Source organism: Chlorocebus sabaeus, chromosome 13, assembly GCF_047675955.1.
Source record: "Chlorocebus sabaeus isolate Y175 chromosome 13, mChlSab1.0.hap1, whole genome shotgun sequence".
In the NCBI taxonomy this organism is placed as follows: Eukaryota; Metazoa; Chordata; class Mammalia; order Primates; family Cercopithecidae; genus Chlorocebus; species Chlorocebus sabaeus.
The window spans coordinates 18,611,534-18,625,560 of record NC_132916.1 but is presented as its reverse complement, the minus strand read 5'-3'; the positions used below and the strand labels follow the sequence as shown (position 1 = coordinate 18,625,560).

General features: G+C 41.0%; 2 protein-coding genes across 20 annotated transcripts in view; one reads left to right on the top strand and one right to left on the bottom strand.

Moving 5' to 3' along the window:
- ESR1 (estrogen receptor 1) overlaps nucleotides 1-14,027 on the top strand; it is a 458,483-nt gene that overhangs the window by 411,990 nt on the left and 32,466 nt on the right. The window lies entirely within an intron of this gene.
- Nucleotides 7,195-14,027, bottom strand: part of SYNE1 (spectrin repeat containing nuclear envelope protein 1) — a 527,413-nt gene continuing 520,580 nt past the window's right edge. For 17 of the 19 annotated variants that reach the window (XM_008007617.3, XM_073022331.1, XM_073022333.1 and 14 more), the window contains one exon: nucleotides 7,195-8,181. In XM_008007617.3, coding sequence (XP_008005808.3) covers nucleotides 7,941-8,181 — 241 coding nt within the window. In that variant the 3' untranslated portion in view covers nucleotides 7,195-7,940. The remainder of the gene's footprint in view (nucleotides 8,182-14,027) is intronic. The other 2 variants (XM_073022337.1, XM_073022336.1) reach the window with 1 other exon arrangement.

Here is a 14,027-nt window from a genome sequence, read left to right as displayed (position 1 = left end):
GGTTTCAAGGCAGAAGGAAAGCAGGTTGACTCTCTGGCACCTGCATCAGGAAAGAAAGGTACAAGTAGAGAAGCTGCCTCTGACTTTGGAGTCACTGTCCCTCCCCACCCCATCATTTCTGAGGACCAGTCTGCATCTCAAGAACAGATTTCACCTGTGGGCAGGGTGACTTCCGGAGGCAGGTGGTAGTTTAGGAAGTTGGGGGTTTTTTGTGAACAAATAGGTCTCATTTGGACATCTCTCCTAGGAAAGCTCATCTCCCAGGATTCATAAATCCCCCCGTCAGGGAGCCTCCTTACCTCAAAACGGGCCTTTGCTCTTATGCCATGAAACCAACCATGCATTTAAGATGAACACCTAGAGCAAAGTCATCCATCAGAATTTGGTCACTTTTAATAAATGACTGGTTAACATTTATTTTGGGCATACCAAGAAAACTTTTTTCATTAAAAAGCAAGTCAGATGTTGTTTCCTCATATAAGAACTGAAGTACTTTTCTTTTGTCTTTTAAAATTATCATTCTTCTTATAGCAACTTGGATCTAAAAAATAAGTCATGCTCCTTGATGTAATTTAAATAAAAATGTTTAAAGTGCTTTCCCCCCGTCTGACTGCAGTCAAAATGTCAAGCCTTATATTTCACGTCTCTCCAAACTTTTACCTTGCCTTATGCCATTACTGTATACACATGAGTTTTTCCCTACAAAATGGAATCATATTATTCTATATCTTGCTTTTTAAAAATGTAAGTATAGTGGGTATTTTCCCTAATCAATACACAGAGATTGATTTCATTTTATAAAAATAGTTGCATCATACTGAATACTAGGTATGCACTATAATTAATGCAACAATCCTCCTGCTGATGAACATCTAGGTTGCTAGAAAATTATAACAACAGGGGGCCCCTCTGTCTTATCCCTGATTGGTTTTGGGACAATTATCTATTCATTTGGAGAATGACAAACTAGTTCCTTACTTCATACTAATGACCAAAATAATTCCAGATAGATTATAGACCTACTAGAAGAAAATGCAAAGCAAACTTTTGCATAATCTTAAAATTAAAAAGGCCTTAGTGTAGACTAACTAGAATCTACCAAGGATAAAGAACCTGCCAGGTTTGGTGACATAAAAATGACAACTTTCTGTGTGACTGAAGGAACTATATGAAGTCAGGACACATCATACCCAGATTTAATTTTTCTAATATGCAAAGAGGTCATTGAAAACAATATTAAAATGTAAAAGAAAAATAGAGGATAAAAGAGACTTCACAGAACAGACCACACAAATGGAACAATTATTATACGAACTAGCCATGGACATGCAAATTTGAAAAACAATGAGCTACTGTTGCTCTCAATTGGGCAATAGTTTTAGAAAACTGATAGCATCTAGGCCAGCCCTTCTCAATGCTCTGCACCCCGGAATCGCCTGGGGAGCTTCAAGTAACTATTGATCCCCAGCTACCAATTTACTTGGTTTGGGGTATGGCCTGGGGTTCTACATTTTTAAAAGCTCCCTGAGAGAGTCTAACGTACAGAATTCGAACACTAATAGTTTGAGAATAAGTCCTGTAATTTGGAAACCACAAGTGTATATTAAAGGAGGGTATGAGGCAAAGGAGGTTTTCATCTCTGGGTGGGTGGGAGTGTAAATCATCACAACTTTTTCAGAAAGCAAACTGGCAGAATTTAATACAATTTACTAAAAGTTAGAATGTACATACCTTTTGGTTCAGTAATTCCACTTTGAACAATACATCTTGGAGAAATAAAAGCAGCACTATCAAAAGATACACATGCATATACATGCAAGAGTGTCTACTACAGCCGTGATTCCTAACAAACCCCTGGAAGAAAACAGCGGTTGAAAAAGAGACACTGAGATCTTCAATGCAGTGAGGATGATGGCATAGGTACCAATATGTCTGTGGGACATCGTTAAGTGAAAAATGCAAGTTTCAGAATAGTAAGAATAGATCCAATTTAAAAAAATGTATATGTTCTTTGAATAAGAAAATCAAAAGGTGTAGAAAGGTAACAAAAGTGGGAGATATGTAGAGAGAGTAGATAGGAAACCTAAGTTTTCTCTGAAACACAAGAGAATCTTTTGTAATTAAAATAATTTTTTAACAATTAGCCTTTAAAATTGACACATACACAACGAGAAAGAAATGAGGCTTTTCCTAAGATGTATTAAAACTTATAACGAAGTAACAAATTATGTACTATACTACTATATTATTAGTTATAGTACATACTATCTATTTTAGTGTTTTTATATTATACAAATATATACATCATTATAATAAATTATACTACATACTGCTATAATTAAAACAGCAATGGCCAGGTAGATCTAACCATTGACTAGAGTTCAGAATAAAAATCCAGATTCATCTGGAAACCAATTGTTCGGTGAAGACGATATATTATGAGCCAGTGGAGGAGGATGGGGAACCTTGCTGTTATTGCTTGCCATCATGGCCAACTGGAGAGATTTAAAAGGCCCAAAGATGGAGAAATCCAGTGCAGGTGGTAGCCTGGAGGCCCAGCCCTAGGGCTGAATGTGGTGCATTCTTAACAGGTTTCCAGGTAATATAGATTCTTTGAGCCACAGGTGAGCCAAACCCACTCTGAAAGCCATAGCTACTTACATCCCTACAGTGTCCAGTCAACCTGTAAATCCCACAAGGAGGTGTGAGGCAAGGGGTGGTCATGGCCTGCGCTGGATTCCTGCCAATAAATGGGGTTTGGGGTTGGCTGCCTGGAATTGCTGCCGAAGTTGGCAGCTGCTTGGCAGCTTTGCTTTCTGAGCCCAACAACCTCTTCAAGAATGTGTTCTGCAGGATTTAGGCCTGAGCTGGGAACGCACATCTGTGAGGCCCTGATGTGAATATTCAGCAGGGAGATCTGGATTTCTTCTCGATTGCCTGTGGCATCAAATGCAGTCATCTGTGACGCGGCTTACCCAGGACTTTCTTCTCCTGACATAATTGTGGTTTTCAAATTCAGTTATGTTCCCACTCTCATATTAGGTAACAGGTTAAACAAATTCATGAGCCTGATTTATTTTTCTGCGACCTTCATATTTTAGAAAGATTATATCCAAGTCCCAACCGGCTTCCTTAGCTCCCCAGATTAAATGTTCTCATTGTTCAGCTTGTGTTACAGCACATCACCCTGCTTCTCATTAATCATTCCTAACTGTCCAGCCCCCTTAGCTTCCTTCAGCTGCAAAAGGCTGCTTAGCAGAGGCTACGGGAAGTTCTCCTGATTCACCTTGTTCATGCACTTATTTATCTGAGTGAAGGTCCTCTCCCAAATTTGGGCCTGTCTGTGGTAGCCTCCAGTGGATTCTTGGTGCATATTTTAAAACTTCAAGGGAGAGGTTAGTGAGAAGCTGGGAATGGAAGAATAAAAGTCCTTCGTTTTCAGTTTCATTATCTTTGGGTTACTTTAGGTATGGCAATCAGCCACAGTCACCCCAGGGTACTACTAAATCTAAAACTGAGATGACCACACTCTGCAAAACACCTCTCATTTCCTGAATTAACTTCTCAGTGTTCTATCTATGTGAAAAATTGCCTCCATGCTTATAAATCACTCCACCTGCCTCCATTCCCACAGAGGGACATTCACACTCTTCAAAAACACATTTCACTGTAATATAAACTGGGTGACCAAGAAGCTAAAAGCAGAGGATATTTGCTCATAGAAAATAGAGATCTAACAGCTTTAATCTCCTTTCCTCCCCTACATTAGATATTGCTTCTATTAAATTCCCTTCTAGTTTCCTCATTTGCCTTCATCCCATTTCAGGACATAGCTTGTGCTGGGAAATATGGATTCTTCTCTATGTCAAAGGCCCAGTGGTGACTGTTTTAATGAGTCATTAAACAAGAACCATCCCAAATGCCCATCAATAGACTGGATAAAGAAAATGTGGCATGTATACACCATGGAATACTATGCAGCCATAAAAAAGAATGAGTTCTTGTCTTTTGCAGGGACATGGATGAAGCTGGAAACCAAATGAGTGAAAACTACACATTTTCACTCATAAGTAGGAGTTGAACAATGAGAACACATAGACACAGGAAAGGGAGCGCCACACACTGGGGTCTGTCAGAGGGGTGGGGGGTAAGGGATAGGGAGAGCATTAGGGCAAATACCTAATGCATGAGGGGCTTAAAACCTACATGATGGGTTGACAGGTACAGTAAGCCAACATGGCACATGTATACCTATGTAACAAACCTGCACGTTCTGCACGTGTATCCCAGAACTTAAAGTAAAATAGAAAATAAAAATAAAACAAACAAAACATAAGAACTTCTGAGATCCTCCCCGAGAGGACTCCCTGAGGGAGCTTGGAGCAGTTCCTGCCACATAGTGGGCATTCAATGAACTACTTGAGAGATTAGTGGCTGTTGCTCTCCCCAGGCACTTCTGGACCTACTTGGTACACACTCAGGATATTTCAGTTTCTCCACAATCCCCTATGAATGTTTGGTGATGGTGCTGGTGAATGGGTTGCACTGAACAAGGAACCTGTCCATCGGGCTGCCAGACCAGCCCCTGGAGGCCCAGCTCTTCTGGCCACGATCAGCTTTCATAAATCATCTCTCTCCACTATTCTTTGCTTTACGATCTTTTATGTGGCTGGTCAATTAAGTTTTGTAGCTATAATGCTTAATATTTGGCCCCAGGGTGTAGGCTATCAGTCTACCCCAACCTGCATTTTTATAGTAAATCTCAGGACTCGGCATGCTGAATTTCCCATCTGGGCCTTCAGAAGTCTTCTCTTCTCACTTCTTACAAAAACAAGGGAAGCTCCTATCCATTTTCCAGGAGGGACATTCCTGCTCCTCAGCCATCATTTCCCAAAAACTCTTTCATTTCTCCCGGGATTTCTTATTAAGTTACTACTTTTAGATTCTAATGCCTTATTTTTCCATGTTAGCTTTGGATTCTTTGTCCACTTTTCTAGCATTTCCCATTTGCTTGTGCAAATCTCCTTACCACCATGTTATTAAACCTTCCCTTCCCATTCTTCCTGGTCAGTGGATGGTCTCTTTATGCCCTTCTTCACCCAGAACTCATTTGGGACACCATTCCCTCTCTCTAGGCCACAGCAGGGCTCCTGACAGTCCTCACTGCAGAAATGGGAGCTACTTCAACCATCATCCATCAGTGTCCTTTTATCTCCTTACTATTCTTTAGACCATCCCACATCCCTTCCATGAAGCTTTCTCTCTCTGTTGCCAGAGCAACCGCTGGGTGCGGGTGAGGATGCTCATGGCCCTATACCCTGTCTCCCCATCATTGGTGTCTGGCGTGGCCCTTGCTAAACTGGCCAATCGATCATCCGGGGAAGAGTCACGACCTCATGGGTTCAATGTTTGCACTCACCAGGGCTCCCTACTTCTTTCCTGTTCGAAGGCTCTCTTGTTTAAATCTTCAAAAAATGTAATGGAAATGGACGTTCCACACCCCTTTGGGGGTTTTACAGGGTTTTGTGAAAGGCACAAATGGAATGTATGCTAAGATCTTTCTTAATTGAAACCAAAGGTTTTTTCTCAGCAACATTTGCCGTTTGATTCTTCAGTGATGGGAGATGCCTAGGAAGTCAGTTGACGGCGACGTGGAGAAGAAATGCCTCTGAAGTCTCTTTGCTCTTGCCTTTTCCATGATGACGCTCTCATTTGTGTGGGATTTCCATAGCCCTTGAAGGGTGAAACTGCTCTGGAGGGAGGACTTCTCCTTCCAGGTGTTGGGAGGAGTGACAGGGGAGTGAAGGAAGAGCGAGGCCTGAAGAGGGTCCCATCTCGGATGAGGGTGCAGGGCACCCTTCAATGCTAATGGCCACCGCTGCTCACAGCCTCTCCGGAAGCAGGAAGATGGGACACTTTAACCACAAGGTGGTTTTCTCTATAAAATAGCAATGGGATCGGGGGGATCCATCGTGTTTCCTGTGGAACACGATGGGTCCATGCCATGGGCCGTAAGATACAGATAATCTGATGACAAGAAGCAGAGTAGTAGAGAGAAGTCTTAAATACAGTGTGAAAGTGATCAGGAAATTTTTCAAGAAGGAGGTGGCTTGTGAGCTGAGTCTGGTGAGGCAGGCAAGGAGGAATGAAGTTAGGGAAGTATGGGGCAGTGCTTTCCAGCAGTTAGGAGGCATAAAATCACCTCAGGCATCTCTTTAAAATGCCAGCTCCCAGGCCCTATCCCAGAGATTGAACTAGAAGGTGTGAAGCAAGCCCAGGACTGGGAAAGTTTAGCAAGCCCCAGGAACCCTAGTTGAGATGGACTCAGACTACCTGCATTATGGAAACCACAGAAGGCAGTTTCAGGCAAGGTGAAGGGCCTCAGTTTGGTTTAAATACTCAATTTAGAGCAGGATTTGTAAACTTAAATACCTCTGGGGGCTAGGGTGATACAGACCTTGAGAGAAGTTGAAGGTTTACAAGTACAAATAGGAGATTCTCTCCCAATTCTGAAAGGAACAGCAGCCAACAAGCTCCAGCAATTACTGCCATGCAGGAATATGTGCTCCAGACTAGGGCACCAGAGCTGTCTACAAGAAGAGAAGCCAGAGACCTGAGTTTTACATCCCCCAGAAATTATTACATGATACATTAAAATGCCATGAGCATCACATAATTCCATGAGGGCCACTATAGTAGGCAAGTTCAGAGGAGCAAAATAAAATCTCATTGCATATGTACTTAAATGATAGAAGAAAATTGTATTTTATCTGGTAGACAATGAACAATAGAAGGCTTTGCAGCAAAGAAGGAATCTGAACAGAAGTGTGCTTTAAGAAGATTTCTGTGGCTGTTGTCTGCTCACAATGGAATGGAGAAGGGACTTCAGACAGCAGCTCCTAGGAAGCCCCTCCCAGTGTGGAAAAGGAATGGAGAAGAGAGAATGAAAGGTTTCCAGAAGCAAGAATTCAGGAGATTTGATTGACTATGGAAGGAGGAAAAAAAGGAATCACCTAGGGTCTTCTATGTCTAAATCCACACTGCCTCTTGTCATCCTTTTCTTTTAATATATACTTATGTTCCAGCTTCATTCATTGCACAAAAAAAATGATCATTTAGGTTGCATTCTTATCAGTGCCTGCTTAATAATGAAACTTAGAGTTATTTGTTTAGGGAAAAAAAGCACAGACAAAATATTTTATAATATCTATAATAAATGCAAAGAAATCAATACAAACAAAACTTGGCTTTAGCAAACTGTACATACATAAATATCTTTTTTTTAACTATAACATTCAACTTTTTTCACATAAAGCCTTCCATGATCTTATTTATTACATCTAGTTTTTCTTTATACCTCTAAAAAAAGTGCCTTTTAGATTTACAGCTTGTGCTTCTAAAGCAAAGGTTAAAACATCATGCCCCAAAGGAAAACAAGGTAAAAAGGAAGCTGCCATATAAGCTCTTAAAAATTGTATGTTACAAGGTTCTAAAATCTCTTCAGCACTGGTTGGTTGGTAGATTGTACGACACTGACATGGTGCTTGGGAGGGTCGTTTATCTGATGGTTGGAGCAGCACCATGGGAAAGCTGCCCAGATGGTCTACTGAAGTCCTTGGCTATGCATAGAATGGGCCAAGGGCCCAGAATTCACGAGTCCAGGGAATTTTGGGGGTCTTTACTCAATCTCTTTAGTGCTAAGGTTCAGAGTCTCAAACCAGGTTTCTTCCAAACCTTCTTGTCGTCTGTTTGTTCTCCTGTCACTGTTTATCCTCCACCTCCAAAGCCATGATTTGCACACACGTGATCTGGAGGAGGGCTAAAGCTGCCACACTGAGGGCTTTTGCCAAGACCAAGGTCCTCTTGTTGATAGTTTGGGATTGCTTATGACCCGATCCTCCTCATGCTACCAGCATTTCTGCAGATGGCATCTGCTTAGTTCAGAGTGGAGGAGGGCCATTCGTGTATCTGAGCATGGGGTGGAATGACCGGGCAAAGTTGTTGGAGAGGGCACAGCTGTAGTCTTCCTCTGACATTGGTACAAGGCAGGCGAGCCCGATGAGGAGCAGCAGGAGAAGCTGAAGGGGAAGAGCTGCTCGGAGGACTCTGAACAGGAAGGCGCGGCTGGACCGATCTGGCCCAGGCTCAGAAAGGGAGGAATCGGAGCCACCTTTTGTGGACCTGAGAGAAGAATGGACATAAACAACTCAGATAACTCCAGTGTTGGATGGACACTGCTTTTTGCCTCTGCACCTTCCTGGAAGCTAAAGGGCCATGCCAAGCACACCCCAGCCTGGCGATCAGCTGCAGCCTTCCACCGTGTGCCCAGGTCACCCCCACCACCAAATGAAGTTGTTGGAAACTGCACTGATGAGAAATAAACATTTAGTCAATCAACTAAACGTAACTAATTGGGTTCAAATTCTATTCCTTTTATCCCTTACTTTGGTGAAGCATTTTCTAGCAACAAAAATAACTGCTCAATACACATTCTACCAGCATAAATTAAGTAGATCCAGAATAATTAAAATGTAGATATTTGATACAGTACATTTTTGTTTTAAGAATATCAGGAACATTGTTAAGCAAAATTAGTTGCTGTCAGAATCATACCAAGTATCCCATCTAGCCATCCTGGATTTGCCAAAATCCATGCAGCGAAAATAAAAACAGTCTTAGTCATTTTGCACAGACCCACAAAAGCTTCATTAATCACAGAGTATACCCTGGTTTCATCTTGCACTGAATCAGCATCAGGCCCTGACATTAGCAGGTTCCAAAGCTGTACGAACAAGGAATAGCAGTGGGGTTTGTCTACAGAACACTAGTGTTGTATGATGTAGATGCTAGGCTGATCCTATCACTGATGTCGTTACTTTGGAAAACAGACACCATTTTCTGAGGAGGATGGACTGTCATCCTGTAGCCCCTTCTCCGCTCAAAGTGACAAGTTTTTCTATTTCACTTTTATCTTCCTTTTAAACAGTGCATTAGAGATTGAGTACAGGTTTCAGAGCTCTTAAGAAGGACTGCCTGGAAAATACAGGATCTGGAAGTAGATTCTGAGTTGGGTGCTGTTTTCTTTTTGTGAATAGCCATTAACTTTTTTTAGTTACTAGTAGAAAAGATGAAGAAAGAAATGTTGTTTACAACAGGCATCTGGTGTAAACACAGACCCATACAACATTGAATGAGCAAAAATAAGAGATATAGCTAAAAGAAACATTCCCTTACAACTAGTATAAATTCCCTAAGGGTTTTAATATCACCAAGGATAAGGACATTGAATGTGAGGCTACTGGAATAATATGAGCGTGTGAAAGCTGTATTGGTAACTGTAGGTTTGGCCCAGAAGAAAGCACTATGTTTGTAGCTCACCTATTAGCTGTTAATTTCTGAAGACAGATTATCCTAATATCAGTGGGGGATGAGGAGTGACACCTGAGAAAATGAATGTTAAAATAAAAAACAGAAAGAATCCCCTAGAAGGGAACAGAGGGAGTATTTGAAACTCTTTTATTAAACCATCAAAGAAAAATGGGAGAGGGCCCGGCACAGTGGCTCCCCGCCTGCAATCCCAGCACTTTGGGAGGCTGAGGTTGGCGGATCACTTGAGGCCAGGAGTTCAAGCCAGCCTGGCCAACATGGTAAAAATACAAAAATTAGTCAGGCATGGTGGCATATGCCTGTAGTCCCATTTACTTGGGAGGCTGAGGCAGTAGAATCGCTTGAACCCAGAAGCCGGGGGCTGCAGTGAGCCGTGATTGGAGCACCACTGCACTCCAGCCTGGTCAACAGTGCGAGACTCTATCTCAAAAAAAAAAAAAAAAGAGAGAGAGAGAAACAGATTAACGGCAGTGCAATGTAACCTTGAACAACTCACTTCAACTCTAGGTGCCAACCTCTTCACTAACCTCTTCAAATTAGAATAGATGGTCTTCCAACTTTTAAGTTCTCTGTTTGATGTTTTGTCTTCTACTGATTTGTCAGTATAAATAATCTCCCAAGAAGTCACAAGAGCTCAATCACCATCTAGTGGTCAAACTGATTAACCGCCCTTGTGCTAACACCAATGAGTTATTCCTAATAAGCTGAAAAGGAAAAAAAAAAAAAGTATATTTTGTGAACATAAAAGAAATATGTCATATACCTTATTAGTGGAAAAGGAAAATAGAAACTTCTTGAGTTACCTGAGCATAAAATAATCACATTGAGACAAGGCCTTAGAGAGCATCCAATTCATCTGCTAATTTTGTAGGTGAGTAGCTAAGGACAGTTCATGTTTACTCTTCTAATTGCTAGGCAGCACTCTGAGCATTTCTATTGGGTTCTGTCATTTAATCCCCACAGCAGTCCTCTGCGGTGTGTACTTATTAACCTCATTTTATAGATGATGTGAAAGAAAGCTCAGGGAAGTGAAATAACTAGCTCAGGCTCACACTGCCAGTGGCAGAAGATTTCAACCCTGTGATTTTAACTACCAGAACCTGGAGACTCTAGACAGGGTGAACAACCTGCTCCAGATCCCACAATTAAAGGAAGAGGCCTAGCAGGAACTCGGGGTTCCAAAATCCCTGCCCACCGCACTCTCTGCTGTGAAATGTTTTGCCAGTTGGTGATATGAATAATGGTAATTCAGGTCGTATTCATGTCACAAGTATCTCACATGTAGAAGCAAAGAAGAGAATCCTGAACTTGCATCCTAAAATACTTGGAAACAAGTGGTTTCCTCGTGTCTAAAATAAAGGCCTCTGGTCGTAAGGCCTCACAGTCTCCGGCAGATCATCAAATCTGTGTGGACGTGGGGACATTTTGTTTTGAGGCAGTTATATAATCATGGGCAAGTAAATTAGTCCCTCTGGCCTTCAGTTTTCTCATTTGCAATGATGAGGGGTGCATTGATATCCTAAAATTGTTTTGGCTCTCATAGTTTATGATTCAATGGTTTGCCTTAAAGTGTCTTAAGAAGGACAGGATAGCTACCCACAAACTCTGGATCAAATTTTCTTCAAAATGTCCTTTCCTTGACTTTAAAATACGCCCTGGCAACCAACACTCAACACCTGTAGCTAGATGAGTTATAACAGAGTGACAGAAGAGAGCTCCACAATTCCTAGTTATTAAATGTCTGACTAATTTTCATTAGGAGGCATTTAAGGACTCTCTTGATGGGAATATTTACATATCTAATTGATAATACAATCTGACAGAGCTGAATAGCTCCTCTTTGTCAATCTTAAATTCTTTGTGCAATTAGGTCAAAGATCAAGATCAAAACAAGGGCTGCCTATTGACCAGTTCACTCCTGAGAAAAATGGCAAACCGTTGAATCATAAACCATGAGAGCCAAAACAACTTTAGAATATTAGTGCACCCCTCATCATTGCAAATGAGAAAACTGAAGGCCAGAGGGACTAATTTACTTGCCCATTTTTGATAAAAATGTCACCATTTATAGAATATGGGCTCCTATGTTGGAGTCTGTTGAAGGACATGGCACATTTAACAGCACCAGAGCATTTTTTAATTAAACTTAAATTTGTGCATGACTTCTAATGTTGAAGAACGCCAAGCTAGGAAGAAGTCATGGGCTGAGATGGGGACAGAGAGAACACACAATACTCAGTGACTATCCATGCAGTTGGCTGCCCTTGAAAATATCCAAACTATCCACTGGGAAAATGCCTGTCCCCTTGGGGTAATTACCAGAGTTTCAACATGCCCAAAGCTGCCTCTTCTTCAGGGGGAACTAGTTCCAGTGATTTTAGTATCAAGAAGTTAATGGTCCCAGGGAAAGGGTTATTTTTAATATTTATCTACTGTCCTAAAAGTCACTTAAGTTTTTAGAGTCTTGGGAAATTTGATAAGGGAAAGAACAAAGGTGACTTGTTGACTACTCACTGGTCATTCTCCTCTGGCCTCATTACATACATGGATGCCAGTTTAGATCGTGTTTATATAGGAAAACTTAAATATGTGAGCCTCCTTAAGGAACATCATCAATACAGATATATCAGATAGTTCTGTCCAGAAAAAAAGTGCTTATTCTCTACAAGTAAATTTTTATTTATTTTTCTCACTTCCCTCACTCCTTCAAATTTCCAGGTAAATAGTTGCCCAGGAGTTGTTTCATCTCTGTCCCAAAATACCTAGACAGTTGCAGGATAAGGAGAATGGCAGGGAACGAGTAGAGACTAAAACCATACTCTTCAAAAGAAAGGGTGTAGGACACACACTTGTGAGAAGTCTCAATGCCATGCACATGGGGTATGACTCACTTTGAAAATTGTTCATAAACAAGGAAATGAAAATGAGTTAATTTTGTGCATACATCATTTAAAGCCAAATGAGAAGAAACTTCTAATTTATTTTGTTACTTGTCAGCTAACACTGGCAGTATGTAACAGGAATTTATTGTGCAGAAATATCTAGATTGTCCATGATCTTGATCCTGCCCCTACGTGTCTTGTCTTTGAAACCCAGTGTTTCCTGGATATGTGGTTCAGGAGACAAGTTTCCAGAATCAAGTTAGAACCCAGGTCTTCTTTTTTTTCCAAACCAAACATTCTGGCTAATCCTAAACTACCTGAGGCAGCCTGTGGTGGTCGCAGCTCTAAAACCATTGTTTAAAGGCTCCTACCCATCAGCGGCCCTTCAGCTGAGTGGTATGGTTAACAGGGTAGGGTCTGGAGTCAGGGGAGACCTGGGTTCAAATCCTATATCTTTACACCTCTAATCCCCAGTGTCCTTGTCTACAAATTGGGAATATAGCCATGTCATGGGATTCTCATGAGGGTTAAAAGAGGTAACATACATAAAATGCTTAGCATGTATACAATTAAGCACTAAATAATTGAAATACATTAAGTACTAAATAAATGTCAGCAACTTATCACTATTATCTGTATAATTATACCAATGGTGTGCTGACTCATACCCTTAGGGGTTGGCTGGATTCAGCCTTTTCTCTCAGGAAAACATACCTGATTTATTAATAGTGCTTTCAAGGATGTGATAAATTTCTCAAACTGCCCGTCCTGTTCCCTGGAAACACCAGGAAGGCCTACCTCAAATAGCAACAGAGAAAACTATCAGAGCCTTACCCTACAGCTGTCCTTGGGGCACAGGTAACCAACCTGCCTTAGAGGGGAGAGGCTCTGTGCTGAGGCTCTTTGAATGCTTTGAATAAATAGATCCCCAGATAATTCTGACAGAAAAGACTTGAAAACAAATTCTACAAGAAACTGGTAGTGTTTATAGTGAGGCTCCAGTGTACATGCAAAAAACCCCCACTGCCCTTGCTTAAATATATCTGATTAACTTGAACACATTTCTCAATGAGGCCCTTTTTCCCTCTTTCAGTGTTTCGGCCAGTCATTTGCCACTTCTCATTCCATCTTAGTTCTCTGTAAAGAAGGTGCCAGAGACCTAAGGTGCCCAAGGCAATTTTGCATTTTACAATTGTAAGCTTTAGAATGAAGTCATCAATTTGCTCCATCCAGACTACAGAACAATTATTCCTTTGCCTTGCTGGAAATTGGAGTGAAATCTTTCTAGTTATCAATTTCAACTCAGCTGCAGTAGCATTTTGAAGAATTAATGGTGATAAGGTTAGAAAATTTTAAATCAAATGTAGGGAAAAAGTACCAGCTAGCGCATCATAAGCACTTGCTTTGAAAGCATGTTTCTAAAGTGTGTTTAACCTCAAATAAAAATCACGAATATGGTTATTATGAATGCACGCACAGATTTTTACGTTTCTAATTTTAAGAAGCTCTAGGGAGCTCCCTATAATGATTTAGGGAATCTCTAGATTCTGATATACTGCAAGTCTTTTAATGGTAGGAATCACATTGAATTAATTTTGTAGGCCCAGGGCCTAAATTTAGTAGGTGTTCAGTAACTATTGGCATCAATTCATATGTAGGTTTAAAATACCGTATGAAGGCATAGAATCACCACCATCAAATCAAATCGAAATATGTAACAGGCTAGTATAATGTTAACATCTGACTTTAAACAACAAC